The sequence below is a fragment of the Varroa jacobsoni genome, unplaced genomic scaffold, assembly GCF_002532875.2.
Source record: "Varroa jacobsoni isolate VJ856 unplaced genomic scaffold, vjacob_1.0 contig00763, whole genome shotgun sequence".
Lineage (NCBI taxonomy): Eukaryota > Metazoa > Arthropoda > Arachnida > Mesostigmata > Varroidae > Varroa > Varroa jacobsoni.
The window spans coordinates 77,673-94,102 of record NW_019214522.1 but is presented as its reverse complement, the minus strand read 5'-3'; the positions used below and the strand labels follow the sequence as shown (position 1 = coordinate 94,102).

At 41.2% G+C, this 16,430-nt stretch overlaps 2 protein-coding genes and 2 long non-coding RNA genes across 4 annotated transcripts; 2 read left to right on the top strand and 2 right to left on the bottom strand.

Moving 5' to 3' along the window:
• Positions 1 to 408: 408 nt before the first annotated feature.
• Positions 409 to 16,376, bottom strand: LOC111271571 (uncharacterized). The gene is made up of 2 exons (XR_002686940.2): positions 16,203 to 16,376; positions 409 to 1,303 (listed from the first exon to the last, which is right to left on the bottom strand). It is a non-coding gene; the product is annotated as an uncharacterized LOC111271571 (long non-coding RNA).
• Positions 947 to 7,409, top strand: LOC111271566 (uncharacterized). Its single transcript, XM_022852453.2, has 7 exons — positions 947 to 1,037; positions 2,364 to 2,524; positions 2,994 to 3,789; positions 4,192 to 4,498; positions 4,710 to 4,902; positions 5,368 to 5,538; positions 5,819 to 7,409. The coding sequence occupies exons 2-7, from the start codon at positions 2,364 to 2,366 to the stop codon at positions 6,255 to 6,257; spliced, it is 2,067 nt and encodes a 688-aa protein (XP_022708188.1). The 5' UTR covers positions 947 to 1,037; the 3' UTR covers positions 6,258 to 7,409.
• Positions 8,733 to 11,024, top strand: LOC111271567 (acyl-coenzyme A synthetase ACSM4, mitochondrial). Its single transcript, XM_022852455.1, has 2 exons — positions 8,733 to 10,395; positions 10,572 to 11,024. The coding sequence occupies exons 1-2, from the start codon at positions 8,911 to 8,913 to the stop codon at positions 10,797 to 10,799; spliced, it is 1,713 nt and encodes a 570-aa protein (XP_022708190.1). The 5' UTR covers positions 8,733 to 8,910; the 3' UTR covers positions 10,800 to 11,024.
• LOC147751982 (uncharacterized) lies at positions 12,326 to 16,187 on the bottom strand. Its single transcript, XR_015315373.1, has 2 exons — positions 15,963 to 16,187; positions 12,326 to 14,014 (listed from the first exon to the last, which is right to left on the bottom strand). It is a non-coding gene; the product is annotated as an uncharacterized LOC147751982 (long non-coding RNA).
• Positions 16,377 to 16,430: the final 54 nt, after the last annotated feature.

Sequence of the window (16,430 nt, the reverse complement as noted above, 5' to 3'; positions counted from 1 at the left end):
TCGCCTCAGGATATCAGGAGATCTGTACGCGTCTGTAGCCAGCGGATACACTACCATAGCGAAGTTCTTCGCGCCGAATTCACGTGTGTTGCAAATGTACATCTGAATGTCTTCGTCATGAATAGCAGCGTGTTCTTTATCCTTGTAATTTATGATGTGTTTTGCTGTGGTCACCTCATAGCGAAACATTCAGACGTTTTTTTTTGTCGGCTCAGACAAATGAAAGGGCCTTAACGAATTTAATAAGTGCATATTAGTTACAAGCACACATGGTGTGTGCAATAACACCAACATGTGCGTATCACAACTCGGTACGATATTCGTCATATATATATAACATATATTCAACATAGAATGAATATAGAACGTTCGACTATTTAGATTGATATGAATGAATAACGCACTGAAAACGGTCTCCATTTGTATATTTTTCTAATTATTTGAGAGAACACTGGACGTATAGAGAACTGAAAATGAATTTCTTCGTTAACATTTCGTCTCATACGTCTTTGTTGATCTATTGGGTTTTTTTTTTACAGCAATTAGATTAGCAGCCTCGTGGCCTATGGTTCGTCTGCTGCTCTCTAAACATATTGCTTTGTTCACAAATATACTGCACTTCACGCAATGCATTTGCCACTATAGGCTAAAGGACGATTTTCTTTAAGAACCGTATATAGAGTTTCGCCGTTCCACGATGGTTCGATTCGCTGTCAAATTGTGGCGCCGTCACGCGCATGCACAATCATTCCATTTCCTTCACAAGTTCTCTATTGATCCTTTTGGCGGCAAGCGCCGTCGTCTGCCTTTTTGCACAGTTTTAGCGCGTATTGACACGAATGTGTCCCTGCCTAATCATTGAAGTGGTGTCGGAGTGCGTCTTCGCCCTTTTCATACACTAGTCTGTAGGCATCTTGCAAGAAGATTCAGAAACGAGTTGTTCGAGAGAGAACAAAGCTGACCAACGCTAGCGCGAAGCGGCTTGCAGAACGCCATCTGTTGTATGCTGGAGGAACCTTGCCGCAAATTCTAGCTGGGTGAGTATGCCATCAACGTCAGTAGATACGTTTGTCTGGTAGAAAACAACAACACATTTTGTGGCTATGATAAAGAAAAAATAAAGCAGTAGATGACGTGGTTACGTGGGCAAGCTCAAACGAGAATCAAATTGAAATTTTGAATAGGTGCAGAGACCTTATTCAAGGGGCAGAACACGTCAAGTTCGGACGCGGGTTCGAACGGAAGATTGCCGGCATTAGACACCTTTTTCTTGAAGTTTCCTTACTCAAACATGAGCTAGCACCTGAAATGTAAGGCAGGAGCATATTGGTTAGCTTTACAGAAACGATATCGTCGTTTCCAACACGGTATCGTACAAACTAACCCGAGTTTTTGTCGGTATCGTGTCGCTCGAGTCATTTGCAACTTCGAACGTATATTTTTTCAATACGCAAGATATACCTGCGTCCATCTAGCCAGCTAGCAAGTAACCTGGGTTTGTCAAGGTTGATCGAGTATCGCCTGTACAGCTCATGAATTTTACAGGCGATCCACGAATTTATAAATTTGTGGTCTAACCAGGCCCGCTTGTGTACAGGCCGAGAAGCCGCACTACCCACAAATGTCGATGACCACAGGGCAACATCCTTTTACAATTACAATTGAACCGCACCGCTACAGCGTAAATGATTCATGCGCCTAACATAACACGTACTTTAGCAGAGCTAACAGCAAACAGGTATAAACAGTTGTTTATCGGAGTATCGAACTGTTGAGACAGGTACACAGAAAGCTAGTCTTTTGCGTATCACAATTAGAAGGCAATTAGCGCCGTCTATTTCGTAAAACACTACTGTTAATGTTTGTAGAACACGATTCTACCTCGGAGACTCGAATTCGGCATACAAAAATAAGTGAGTTAGCTACGACCGAGGGTAAGAGACACATGGGACGTTGAGTTTGTACGCCCATAATCAGGTAAAAACATTTTTCCAACGTAGAGGTTACGCTGCCAGAGCGTTGGCACGTTGTAAAGAGCGTGCGATCTTTCTCTAACTATTCAGACCTCCACTTTTACCGCTCTGCAGAAACTTGACGCGATTCGTATTCTAAGGCATCGGTTATTTTCATGGCATTTCTTTGTCCCGTCCGACCAACCGAATCCAGCTAAATGGTTTGCCTTATTAATCAGGTTACAGAAAGACGCCATACCTTTTTACTCTCATCTAGGATATCGAACCTAGATTCGCCTGACGTCTACCGACAACACCGAGTTGAGAGTTTCCAAGACTGGACCAGATCGAGTAAGTGACCGTAACGTACAATTTAACTGACGCAATCTTCCTGTTCATTCCTAAATCTAGATGGCGTCGCACGAAGACGCCTCTTGGCAAACTCGTCACCCATCATTAATAAGTACGGATGGCGAACCTCACAGATTTTTTCCGTATCAATGCAACATCTGCTGTCTCTTCCTGACGGCAGGTATCGAAGCGCTTGAAGAGCATGTTGCTGAACACCGAAGGTAACTAACCAGGTTTTCACATCAGACTTTTGAATTCTATGAGAATAGACAAATTAGAACGATATAGGAAATTACGTCCGCACTATAACGGTGCCCTGCTCTTCACTTTGATCTACAATAAGCCCGTACCCACTTTCCGTGAAATATATTTGCCGATTTTTATTTCGATCGAATATGTAATGAAACCGGTAGGGACGAGGAGTCGTCCGGGCACTACGAGATTTTTTTCAAAACAAAATCGTTTTGTATATAATAAAAAAAGAGTGACTTTGTACCTCATTAGTTTATATATCTCTACTTTTAGTGTAATCTATGAAGGTGATAAACATTTACATCGAAACGTTAAGCTTCCATATCCAGCTTACGGTGTACATGTTTTTGCTTTATAAGACAACACCGTTTCCGGTATACAGCCCTGCCTACCTTTGTCGCTTGTACATACATTTTTACGTGATACAAATATTAACAGCAAGCTACGAGCGCGCTTAGAGGCGTTACAACATGACGAAGGTGGTGACGCTGGCCATATGTGGGACTATCTTGGCGGACAACATGCCGCATCTGCCGTGCAGAGTCAGCAACCTCAGCAGCAGCAGCAACAGCAGCAATCTCAGCATCAACAAGAACAGTTTCAGGCAGCGTCGCAGCCGACTGTAGACAGCCAGACTCTCTGGTACGGCTCTAGCACGAGCAGGGCCGTTAATTGGACAACATCCCACGGTGGCACCGTGTCTGGCGCGACATCCCTGACGGCCTGTTCTCTTCAGTCGGGAACAGGTGCTAGCACACCTATGCAGGAGCAGCAGTTCGGATCGGCGCATATACCGCAAGACGGCTACGCTGCTTACACGTCACAGGCACTGTACTATGGCGGCGGCGGCAGCAGTGCAATTGGCAGAATGGTGTACACGGGCACCAGTGGTTCATCCGCGTACACGATCCCGTCGGACGGTTCGTTAAGCCACTCGAGTGGACTAGATGGCGAAACGGCGATCGTGACTAATGAACAACTGCAAGGTTCAACGTATCGAAGTACAGCCATTGCTTATGAGCCCAATATTACTGAGGTGCACGCCGACCATGTCTATCTGACAAATAGCGTACCCGATACAACAATTGGATCGCGGCACGCAATGTATTGTGGCGCACCGTACATAACTTCAATGGAAGTGCCGTGTACAGCACAGCGGACCTGCAGGCAACAGGCCCAGCTGCAGTCGGACTACACTGGAACCAATTACAAGCGACAACAGGAAACACCAGTGGTAAGTGGCGTGAAATGCCGGTTGCGTCCTAGGTAGTGGCTGCATAATTACAGACCTTAGTCAAATGACTATGTTTCATAACTGACGTAAAATACACTTAGTTAAGCAGACTACAGAAGGGAGTGCGCGAAGCAAAGTGATACATTTGACCTTTATTAAACAGACATTGCCCTGTTTAATCGCTAGGACTAGCAATGGCTTATTTTCTGTCCAACAGAAAAGTTAAACTGAGATTTGTTATGAAAGCTTCAAGGCCTATAGGCTCAAATTGAAGCTTTTCGAGAGCCGAACTTGACTTTAACTCATTGTGCATATATCTGTATAGAGTAATTTGCATTCGGATTTTTCCAAACAAATCCATACTTCAATAGGGGTGGCTAGTGTCAATGTCTCTCTCTACAGGAGGCTGTTGCAAAGAAGCAGCGTCTTTTGGAGAACACGCCATCATCTACGACAACTACAACGGCCCCGGCAAGTTTCATTGATCCACCCCACTCCGAAGAGCAAATGGAACCTGTCGAATCAAACGGTACTTCGAATTCTCAGGCTTATCCACAGGATAGTAGCGCGCACAACTTTACGGAGTTTGGAGCAACGTCAACAACAACTACCACGGAAGCTACTACAATTCAACAGCTGCAAGAGAAACTCGGAAACCAATGGAGTCAAGGCGCGCAGCAAACGAATCTCTTCGCAAGTCGTGAAACAGGTATAATACAGTATAATAGGCGGTCGTGACGAACGATAATCGGGCGGTGTGTAATAGAGGTGAGCTCTCGTAACGTGTTATAGAATATGTTACTGCACATAGCCGTAAGCTAGTTATTTGAATGCATGTTGTCAGCTTTCAGTATGTTCATATATCTCGTACAGGTACGCGAGGGCTTTTGTTTATTATATTTGTGTGGCTTTGTTTGTAGTGGATGTGACGATTCTTGCCGATCCGTCAAGCGCGCCCGTTCATCGACCAATTGAGCAACATCCGACGGCCAAAGAAGATACTACGGAGATTTCAGCACAGCCTCGATCGGTCCCGGTTTCATGTCCGGTGGGAGTGGCGACGCTCAGTGGCGCCGATAATATTGAACAAGACGCTGCGCAGAACAATGACAGGTATCAGTCCAATTGGAAACATGTCAAAATTGAGAATCTCAAGTTCTTGCGAAGGTTCTGCCTATGGTCCTGTATTGATATTACAAAATCGACGTGTCTGGGCTAAACGCTCGAGTAGTAAACCTTTCCCACTTTCACAGACATTGTCTGAGTATTCATATCTGTTCCAAAGTTCGTTGGCCACTTCAGAACGACAACTATAAGAAAACGTTTATTACCTCAATTTGAAAATAGTATTCAATTGTTCCTACACTGATACTAGGCTCATGTGGGTAATATGAAGTATGATTTCATTACACTCAGTGTACCGTTGATTACTGGCTTCTTGCGTTCCTGTTGCAGTAAACTGCAATAGGAAAATCGATTGTGCTCTATGGGTAACACTTTGCATTACATCGTATCAATCGTAGCATTTAAGATACTAAAACGTCTTGCCGTACCCTAATCTAATTCTCTTCGCCCCAGCACATACTTCGAGCGACTAGCACGTTCCTTGCAAATAGCCAACGACTCGAACGAACAGGTCCACTCAACCCACGACGCTATTGGCATGGACCAGCAAGACACGCAGTCCTGGATTCATGCGCAATTTCTTGGTCAATGTGGAGAAATCGGCCCCAGCAAAGATCACGAACGGTATGCTACGCTCGAGTATCCTCCAAGTGAAGAAAAAGCTTCTTATGACCTTAAGATTTCCCAACCGACGAGGTAACTGCCGCTCCAACACAGTTGAAATAATAGGGAAACGTTTTCCAGGAACCGAATGGCCTTACATATAGACGATTTATATTATTCTGTGGCTTAGACTATTGGCACGCTTTCATGTCCCGACAGAGGAAGCATTAGGAGCAAACCTGTTATATTTATGCATTTATTTTCCACTTAGCTGTAAAGCACACAACCCACAACGTTACAGGTTGTATGGTACGGAAACTGCCAGCGAATGCGAAATACCAGGGTCTCCAGCTTTTGCACCCCTGGGGAATCGAAATGCTGCTATTGAAGAGCGTCAACAAGTTAAACGCGAGTCGGACTTTGGGGCCGCGGGCAAATTCAAGGTTCAAGGAGAAATAGAGCAGCCTGGTGAAGAATTTGAAGGTGACGAGGGCTCAAGCGCAGCCACAAAGACCCAAGCGGAAGAGATCATTGACGCGATCTTGAATATTGCCTGTTTACGGGAGGAACAACAGGACGCAAAAACTGCATTTAAGGGAGAAAAAATAGACGAGTCTTTATCCAGAAACAACAGTTTACCTGCAGAGTCAGAACAAGCGGCCGATTTCGGATTTCCGAAGATCGAAAACAGATCCCTTGAAGTTACGGAAAGCGATTCCACCGCTGTCAGTGCTGAGTGATTGCAGCAGCTTATCGCACGGGGGTCTGAGGTAGCATTCCGGGTAATGAATGCGTAGAAAAGGTCCAATGTAGTGCAGAAGGCAAAATATACTCTTGTTGTTACACTGCTCGCATTAATATGTTAAAGTTACAGCCAAACACCGGGGTGCACATATTTATATAATTCAATTAATTATTCTGATAGTCGGCTACGTTATGCAACTTTCATTAATGAGACTAGCTGATCGTTATGAGGTGTCTGCCCCTTCCCCCCTGTATTGGATAAAGCTCTGAAGATGCACTTCGGTTGCTACGAAAAACACGTACAAGTTGAAGCACTGCATTTAAATTCTGGCTTCTGTATGTGTCGATGTACCGAATGCATATGTTAGCCCTTGTAGCGTAAACACGAATGCTATGCCTTCAGTCGAGTTTAGAAAGTTCTTAACGCCATAACTTCACGTATGCAAGGCCAAAATTGCTAAAGAAAAAAGAATCAAATGCATTAACAGGAATGTATTAGGTGTTAGTTAGCACAGTTCGTCAGCATTACGTTTAAACTTTAGTAGTCCCATCGTTCATGTAATGCATGTACATATGGCATCATAGGAGTCGCAGTACTGAGCAGGTGGCCGGACTTCATTCAGGTTGAAGGGTAACTTTGCTAGGACGACTATATTATTTACTTTGGACAAAAGACTTGCCAAATTGAGCTGGCAGTTGTTCCATTGTTATGAATTCTGTATGTGTTTTGGCGTACTTGGGCATCAGGGGTCCTCAGGACAAATAGGCATCTCGTTTTTTTGCTTGAAGCAAGTCGTTTTGGTCTGAGGCGGCACTCTGGGGGGCAAAAATAAGGGCAGCAAGAGATAAATTGCCTCATAATGTAAGTTCTATACTAATGAACAGTTGATAGTAAAATGAATCGCTTGACAAAAACTTCAGACTAAAATTTGCGTTGTGGAGTAGTTATCCGCTCACTTTCGTTTATTATGTAAAAATATTGGGTAGATATATATATATATATATATAAAGATAAAGTAAACGGTGTATATGTGTGATCAACGCCTGAACGTTTGCGAAGAAGTTGTGTCCTAAGACAAACGCCTTAAAATGATGTATGATGGAGTGCTTTGACAATAAATACGTTGCCTTGGCTAATCTCGAGGTTATGCTACGACAAACTTTTTTAGATATTTCATGACAGAGTAAACCTAAAATGCTATGTAGTACTCTTAGTGTGAGCCAAAACAAACGCTGGGAGACATTCGCAATACAACTTGTGATTTCAATAACGAAATTCCACGTAGAAGCTAGGTTCCCACTCTAAAGAACGTGTTTCACATACGCTAACATTTTCAAAGCCTCTCGCAGGCATATGATTGAGGCTGGTTCGAATCGCTGGCCTGATGATTATTAAAATAACATACGTGGCTATATCCCCGCTCCGTTACAGTGTTACAGCAGAAAGGGCGGTCGCATAGGGCGATCAAACATTTTCTTCAAGTCAGACTAACCTTCCATTGATAAATCTAACCTATTTTTTAATAATTTTGAATTTACTAGTTTACCCACTAAGTGCAACGTTACGTAATGTAGGTACATGGCATAAATGGCTACTAAAACTATCTCAGAATATTTCAAGAGCACGGAGAAGTTGGGTCCAAGTGACACAAAGTGGTTAGAACTCTATTGAATTTTTGTTAAAATTTTAAACTTGTGAGCGTTAAAAGAGCTATTTTTCATAACTGCTGCGACACGATTTTACATAATTGTTACAGTTAATACATAATAGTTTTTCCGTTATCATGGTCCATCTGTCACAAAATAAATATAAATTGTACACGTGAGATTGTTTCGAGTTTCGACATCGGGTACCTAAACCGCTAAGCCTAGTTTGAACGTGCACACGCTGGACATATCCTGCTGTTATAAGTGAGCACAGTAACTAGCGTGGTGGCCAAGAGTGGGAAGCAATTCAATACATCTTGTGTGCTGAAGAAACAAAAAGTGTCGACGGTATACGGCGACGGTATGTACAGAACGAATTTCAACAAAGAGCGCTGTCCATGATAGGGTGAGCGTCAACCACTAACAGTGTTTATGATACCCTAATAATGAAGTTAGTTCCTGATGCTAATCTGTTATGAGCTGCGCTTCTGTCACATCATTTTCTCTCTGCAGTCCTCTCAACGACAAAGAGAGCTTTCTAGCGAGCATACTTACAGATATACCGTTGATAATTTTCAACCGACTAACATGCTTAGCCATAAACTGCACAAGCGGAAAGGTGACGGACTTTGTGGAGAGGGACGCCCGGTACGCCCTGTTTTCACAGCGCTAGTTCTCACCAATCGCGGACGATTGTTGGCCAGATGGTGACAAATTCGACATGGACTAACAGGCTTTCTCTCTATATCAACAGTATCGATGTCTTGAGAGTAAAGGTCTGCCAAAATGATGTAACTGCCATAAGATCGACAACACAAGTGAGTTGAATTTTATATTCGAATACCCATACCTTATGTTAGCGCTAGAAGAGCAGGCTGGGGATTCACCGGTGTTTTATTAAACAGTACAGCAACTCGGAGCTGTTACAAGAGGGCCGAATGTGATTGTTTTTCGTGGTCCAGTATTGGCCTTATAAGGATTTTACATAAGGCATACTAAGCAATGCTGTCCAAGAGGGCAATCTTTTTGGCTCGGGTAGGTGTGCGATACGCGTCTGTCTCGGAAATCAGTGTTAAAGATATTGTGGACAGGCGAATTGTTGGTATGGTACCTAAAAGGTTCAATTTCGCACGTGATGTCATCGATCACTGGGCAGAAAAGGAACAGAAAAACGAGCGGCCTAGCTCACATCCGGCGTTGAAAGTGATCGGTTTCAGTAGCAGAACTGAACGGAACATAAACTACACTGAACTGTCCCAGCTTTCCAAGGCATTGGCTGGCGGGTTCCTCTACGAACTGGGTCTTACTCGCGACGACCGCATCCTTTTGTGCCTTCCCCGTTGCGCCGATTTCTGGATCGTTACGATCGTTGCGCTTCGGACTGGCATTGAGTTTACATCTGTCACGCCCCAAGCGCTCAGTCGCGATCTGCGTTACCGCATTCAGCAGTTTCGACCAACGGTGATTATAACCGACAAGATCGAAGAGGTTACCGAGGCCGAATACCTTAACTGGCCGGTCAAACATAAAATCTGCGTGAATAAAAAAGCTGCCAATTGGAGACTTCTGGATACCCTTTATGGAAATAGTCTTTTCGAGGCAACAGACACCCAGGCTAGTGATCATGCACTTGTGTATTTCACATCAGGAACCACAGGCTTCCCGAAGATGGTTCAGCATAATCAGGCTTACACCTTAGGACATATGAGTGGGCTGACGAATTTGCTGCTAGACATGACAACAACCGATGATTTCCTCTGTACAGCTGATACAGGTTGGGCTAAAACGGCATTTGGAACTTATCCAATTTTCATAGCCGGTTCTTCGATTGTCATTGACTTGGTCAACCGTTTCGATGCTAATCGCTTGGTCAACCTTATTCAAAGTCATCGGATAACACACATTAGTTCAGCACCAACCGTGTACAGGATGATGTTGGCTTTGCGTAAAAGCTTTAGCTTTCCGTCGTTACGTGGTTCTTATAGCGGAGGCGAACCTCTGAGTGCCGAGACCTTTAATAAATGGAAAGCCAATACTGGAATTGAGATCCGTGAAGCGTTCGCCCAATCCGAGACGTTGATGGTTTGTACGAGCAACCCGAGCTTTCCGGCTAAGCCTGGCTCAATGGGAAAAGCAGTACCTGAGTTCGAAGTCGCGGTTATTGACGACAATCTTCAGCCTGTCAAAACGAATGAGGTCGGTCACATGGCTATCAAAATTAGGCCACACTATCCGCCTGGTCTTTTCGTTGGCTATAAGGATAATCCAAAAAAAACTATGGAGGTTTTCCAGGGAGACTATTATTTGACAGGTGACAAGGTACGCTGTGACGAAGATGGCTATTTCTGGTTTGAGATGCGGGCGGATGACGTAATTAATTCAGCTGGTTACCGAATTGGACCCGTAGAAATAGAATCGGTTCTGCACGAGCACAAAGATGTAGCCGAGTCGGCCATTGTAGGATCACCTGACCATGAACGTGTTCAGGTAAGCTTGACATACAGACGTAACATTCAGGAGAAACGAAGCTGGCGTTCATATATATATATATATATATTTCCTGTCATATATATATATATATATATATATTATATATATATATATATGACAGGAAATCCATTAAATGATCGTTTTCCTACGCATTTTCTCATGTGATCCTTAAGGTGGTTAAAGCATACGTGGTGCTGAAGGACGAGAAGAAGGCAAGCGAGGCACTCAAGAAGGAACTTCAAGATTTCGTAAAAAAACGAACTGCCCCGTACAAGTATCCGAGGGAAATTGAATTTCGGAAGTCGCTGCCAAAGACCACCAGTGGCAAAGTGCAGCGCCATATTCTTAGAGAGGAGGCAAAAGCAGGAAAAAAAATTAATATTGGTACACCATTATTATAATTGGTGCTGTTTTTAAAATAAGATTAGATCAACAAAACATTTTATTACGTATGGAAGATTTGAGAAAAAATGTAGGAGAACTTGAGACGCGAAATTGAAATATATTAACAAATAGAGAGTACAGACGCGATTCGAGATCTGGCGCTAAAACAGTTTTTTGTGTTCTGTATAAAACCATGTTGACTGCTTAATAAAAATCCTCCCGTATTACGGTTGTCAGCTTCATGTGTCTATTTGCAATGATTCGTTAACAAACATACATTTTTACACAACAAAGGGGTATGCTAGTAACGCATCGTGTGTTTAGGAAGTTCGCTTGATAAGTATTTATTATTAGGTAGTTCAAAGGGTAACTAAATTTAAACCTGTTTCATGCTGCTTATTTTTGACATTACTAACCGAGCACGTTTTACCGTAACAACCGCACTACTCACCAAACCCTTAAGTATATTATATCTATATTTAAATATATTTAGGTCTCCTCTGTTGTGACCTTCAACACTTGTCAATTTTTAACGTAAGGAAATTTTTACCCTTCTAGAATATTTTTCAGAAAACGCAGACCATTTTGAGGCGTGAGTACCTTTCTACACTATGATCGTCAACTCAGCGAGACTAGTGAGGACTAGAGACAAAGCTTACCTTCGAAAAATGATTGTAACTAATAACAGTAACAATAGTAATAATAGCTTTTTCCTATATTATCCGTATATATCCCTATATTATTAGTTTCCGCATATGTTCAAAAGGTAAACTAAAAGTTTCAGAACTAAGTACAAGTCATAGCGAAAAAAACACGTTTCCTTGTAATATAACTTACGCGTGCAAAGCAAGCAGTGAATCGACGCGCTTGGACACAATAAATATTTCTTCTTCGTTTTGCTTGTTATTCTGTTATTTTTGAAACAAAACGCTATAAAAATCGATTTAGTCATCCTCTCTTGCTTACGTTAGATAACATTTGAAAACAATGAAATTTTATGAACTGTCAGGCAGAACATAAATATCTGCGAAAGAGGGTATTTTGTGGTCTTTGCTTTTGTTTATAGACAGGTAGATTTGAGAGAATCTTGTGATAGATAATACTGCTAATATAAATGACGTAATATTACAGTGTACAGGAGTTATATGGCCATACTCAAATGATTTACTCACCATTAGGCATTTTTTTGAGTAAAAACCTCCAATTGTAACCGAGCTCGCTTTTTGCTCTCCAGCCTCCGTCAGGCCAAAAACTCTTATTGAATTTTTATCGAGTAAATGAGAAATTAATGCATAACCGATATGTTTCGCTATGGTACGCTCGATACCTAGCCAAATTTTAAAGCAACACTAACGCAGCCTAAAACAACCTAAAACTTGGAAGCATTTCTATACATTTTTAATTGATAGATAGATGCAGCAGATAAACGATGGCTTCCTATATCAAGGCCAGATATTACTAGATATATGGATAGATAGGTGCTCTAAGCTTGGAGAAGTTTATTTTATAATTTTATAGGGCTAAATAGAAGACAGCATTGACATATTGATACTGCTAACGCTCTCTTTATTAAAGTGCTACTCTTTGAAAACTATAAACAATGTTATAAAGGTAACGATAGGATTCTATTACTAAAAAAATCACAGCAAATGACTGAAGGAAGTCACTGGTTTTAAACTACAAATTAATTTAATTACTAAATTATTCGTTGAGTGTTAGCAAGAGAGACTCCAAATAATTACGATACCTATTTGGCACGCGCTTTGCTATTTATCCATTATAAACAGTTCTATATATATAAAAAAGTTCTCAGCTCGGTGGACCTCATAGAAGGTCCTTCGTTTAGTACAGATTCCTTTTTGCTTTTGTTGCAATGACAAAAAGATTTTTTTCGTTTAGTACATTTTCTCTATTTGCGTGTTGGTACTCTGTATTACTTAGCGCGCCCTACTATCACCTTCTTTGGTAGCATATTAATAACAATAAAACACTCTTTATCAGTACAAGAAGTATCAAAATCAGTTTAATTTCTTTTAAATGGTATCGTTCTCAATTTTGTATGTCGTATTTTACGGTTTTTTTTTAGATTTGTGAACAACAAAGAATAGATTCTAATTGTGAGGCGTTACTGAAGATCTACTGGAAAATTTCTTACGCTATTAATTTTCTAGTTATGTAAAGGGTCCAAGCGGCTCGTTCGAATCATCCAACGGTTTATATACGTAAGTCAAGGGACAAACTGAGTTATTGGCCTATCTCCGCAACTACGGCGGACGTCTGTATGATAGCGTCGGGCCACGTCGGGTGTTAGCGTCGGCTGTTATACCAACGCGATAATTGTAAAGCAAAAGCGATGATCAGTTGATCTGTTTCCTACTTTTTAGATCAATCTGGTTGTTCACTTGCCGGCTATCCTTCAGTATTTAGAACAGCGACTTCACTCCTATGTCTCTCGCACAGAATCGTATAACAAAAGTAGGCGATGAAAATACCGAATCGAGAACAACTAAAATACTAGTAATATTGTATTAAATTACCGTACATTTAAAAAAAAAAAGCCACATTTTCGATATCATCATTGCATGGCAATGCAACCAGGATATCCAGTCAGCAACCAAAGTTTAACCGTATGTGACAACATATACATATGCGATACAAGCAAATTGACTACTAGACTTATCATATTACACCGATATACTAGGTATTCATCTATTTTCTATCTACTGAACCCTTATAAACATAGAACCTGCTTCTAACGACACTGTAATATTTATGAACAAGATAATAAAAATCGAGAGGGTTACGAAACCTACGACCGTAATTGAGGTTTCAGCCTTCGCTTTATTACCCAGCAGCCATAAGTGGTATAAAGAAACAATCTGTCAAAAATACCAACTATCGGATACACTGACGCGCGTGATGTACTTGTAATTGTCTAAAAATCTGCACGATATATTAATATGCCCCTTGGATCCGATGTATCAGTACTGGTTCTTTAAATTCGTCCTCTTGACTGATATGAATCAGTGACTTTCTGTTAACATTTTATGCAGAACTTTAAATAAGTTGAGTATGGGGTAAATCTCTTCCTATTATTGCGACATACGGTTCCAATGAGTTGGGCGCGCCAGATACATGGTCGCGTGCATAAATGTCTTTCCTACTCGTACGAGACCATCCTTGACGTCCTTGATGGAACAGACAGAACCCGTATGCTGCAAATCTGACTAATCTAATAATTGCGGATGAATATGCATTACCATTTTTTCATCAAAGAGATTGCTTATTTCTTGTGTAACCTACCATTTGTCATGAATATTTCTGCGTTTCTCACCTTTGCATTTCACTAAGATTCATGAAAAACGTTGAAAAGCATTAACAGTGGAGTCGTGTGTCAGAAAAACTACACCAAAGCAAAATACTCGAGCAATTAGTCGAATCTGAATGTACACACCTTAGCCAAAACAAAAGCACAGATTCCACCATGTACAAAGTTAAGCCATTCCTCCATGCAGACAAAAGAACAAGCTTAAAATAGACTGAATTTATTGAGAACCAATGATGGTTCTAGCTGAGGGATTGCTGTGCTCGTACGCTAGTCTGACGATATTTTAGACTACTCGGTATTATTCATTTTATCTAATGCCATCAACACCGAAGTCACTACATGTTTATTTTTCCGGTCGCTTAGTCTATTACCATTATAATTTTTTTCACACGGACTTGAAAAATAAACGCAAATACTCTACATCATCAAATCGCAAGATCCTAAATAACAACGAAACTGATTATGTCCGGTATTTGTGACCTATTGTCGTGGGCTTCGTTTAAATGTGAAAAACTCGTTGTAGATTAAGCGACTATCGGCCACTTGAGACTCAACCGCAATTGGACAAAGGTAGGAATATGTTTAAGCAATAAGGATAGTGGAAGAACAACTCGCTTCTCAGGAGTGGTCCTTCCAAACATAAAGCAAACAGTATAAATATTTTTCACATAGCCTTAAACACTAGCATTATGGTTATACTAACAAAAAAGTTACTAACAAACACTATGTGTAGATGTGACTGTCATGTACGACCTTCGTGCGTTTCTTAAGAAACATGCAATATATATCCGATTAGTGATCGCTTATTCTTTGCAATTATCCAGCTCAGTTGTTGATCAGTATATCACGACTGTCGTAGGAATATCAACGATGCATCGAAATTACAAATCTGTTGTATCTAAATTTTTCCTCATATGATGCTGTAAGCGAATCACTAAGCGCCCATTTGTAAGTCTTTATTTGCTCTACCTTGCGTCCCTCTAAAGCTGCCATATATCTAGAGTAATACGCGTCTTAAAATTGGCCATTGAACCGAATCACCGATAGAACGAAAAACTAGAAATAAAATAGGGAAGACAGCCTTTGGCCTCGAATTCTGCATAAGCAGTTTCCGACGGAACGACAAACACTAGAATGAAAACATAAGCGAGGAGTGCGCATAGAAAAGCAAATTCAGTGAGGCAAAGCTCAAAAGACAAAATATCAGTAACGAAGATCGTCCCCAAAATTAAGGAACTTCAAAGTAAATCGAAACATAAATATAAGATCGCGATAATTTTATCGCGACCTTATATTGACAAGGCGATAAACTAGACAGCATTACTACGCGAGGCTGAAGTAACTGTGCCGAATAGTGATGGCAGGTACTACCTGCTACAGGATTAAACGCATGAATTTCAAAAGAACATAGGCTAGATCGTAAATTCATACTAAAACTACGCAAATAAAAATAGTGTTGCAAACTTTATAGCAAATGTCAAAAGGCAAAAGTTATAAAACCTAGCCTCACACGGAGACTCAGTGGTAGATTTTTGCTAACAAGAAATTATATTTTCACATAGATCAAACGTATGAATGGTACCGATTTTACTGTGATCTGGTCATCTTAGCATCAAACAGCCGATCTTATGCGTAACACAGGGTCCGGCGGTTTAGATCCAATTTTCCATTTTCTAAACGAATTCAATTCTATGCAATAAATTGTATCATAGCCACTTTCCAGATATGTGTTTGTGTCTAAACTATACAATAAGCCAATTCATCGGGTTACTTTACGATGCATACAAAGCAATTTTTTGCAATACAAACACAGCAGCTAACACTTACGAGCGCACCAGAGCACAATACTCACCAAGTCAGACTAAACTAGTCGTTGGGGGTGGTCGCGAAATCGAAGCAGATTTCAGTGCTGTGCTATCTCACAAGCCATCGTAAACGCTTCGTGAAAAATTAGCGATAACAATTAACTTTAACCCCAGTCATAGTAACAATCACTGAAAGTAACAGGCTCTACACTGTAATAACGAGTATTGTATCACTCTAAGTATGGAGTGGCTTTGCCAACGAAGGATTCCGTTCTATATGTACGTACCTGTGAGGTGAACAAGAAGGTAAGACATTCGCATACAAGAAGTACACTTGCTGGCATTATTTCAATTGTTACAGAGCGTATCTCCGTTTATTCAAACAGCATCTGCTGGAATACCCACTCTCGTGCCTAATTGTTTGTTTGAGACGTAGCTGCTCAAGTAGCCATTGGGGCGGCCCTAATCGTGGAAAGGATACGATAGCCCCCTGTTGTTGACGAGTCACGTGACGG

Coding starts and splice junctions, on each gene's coding strand:
- LOC111271566 (XM_022852453.2), top strand. CDS start 2,364: ATGGCGTCGCACGAAGACGCCTCTTGGCAAACTCGTCACCCATCATTA. Junction 4,499..4,709: donor CTTCGCAAGTCGTGAAACAG/GTATAATACAGT, acceptor CTTTGTTTGTAG/TGGATGTGACGATTCTTGCC. Junction 4,903..5,367: donor GCTGCGCAGAACAATGACAG/GTATCAGTCCAA, acceptor TCTTCGCCCCAG/CACATACTTCGAGCGACTAG.
- LOC111271567 (XM_022852455.1), top strand. CDS start 8,911: ATGCTGTCCAAGAGGGCAATCTTTTTGGCTCGGGTAGGTGTGCGATAC. Junction 10,396..10,571: donor CTGACCATGAACGTGTTCAG/GTAAGCTTGACA, acceptor GTGATCCTTAAG/GTGGTTAAAGCATACGTGGT.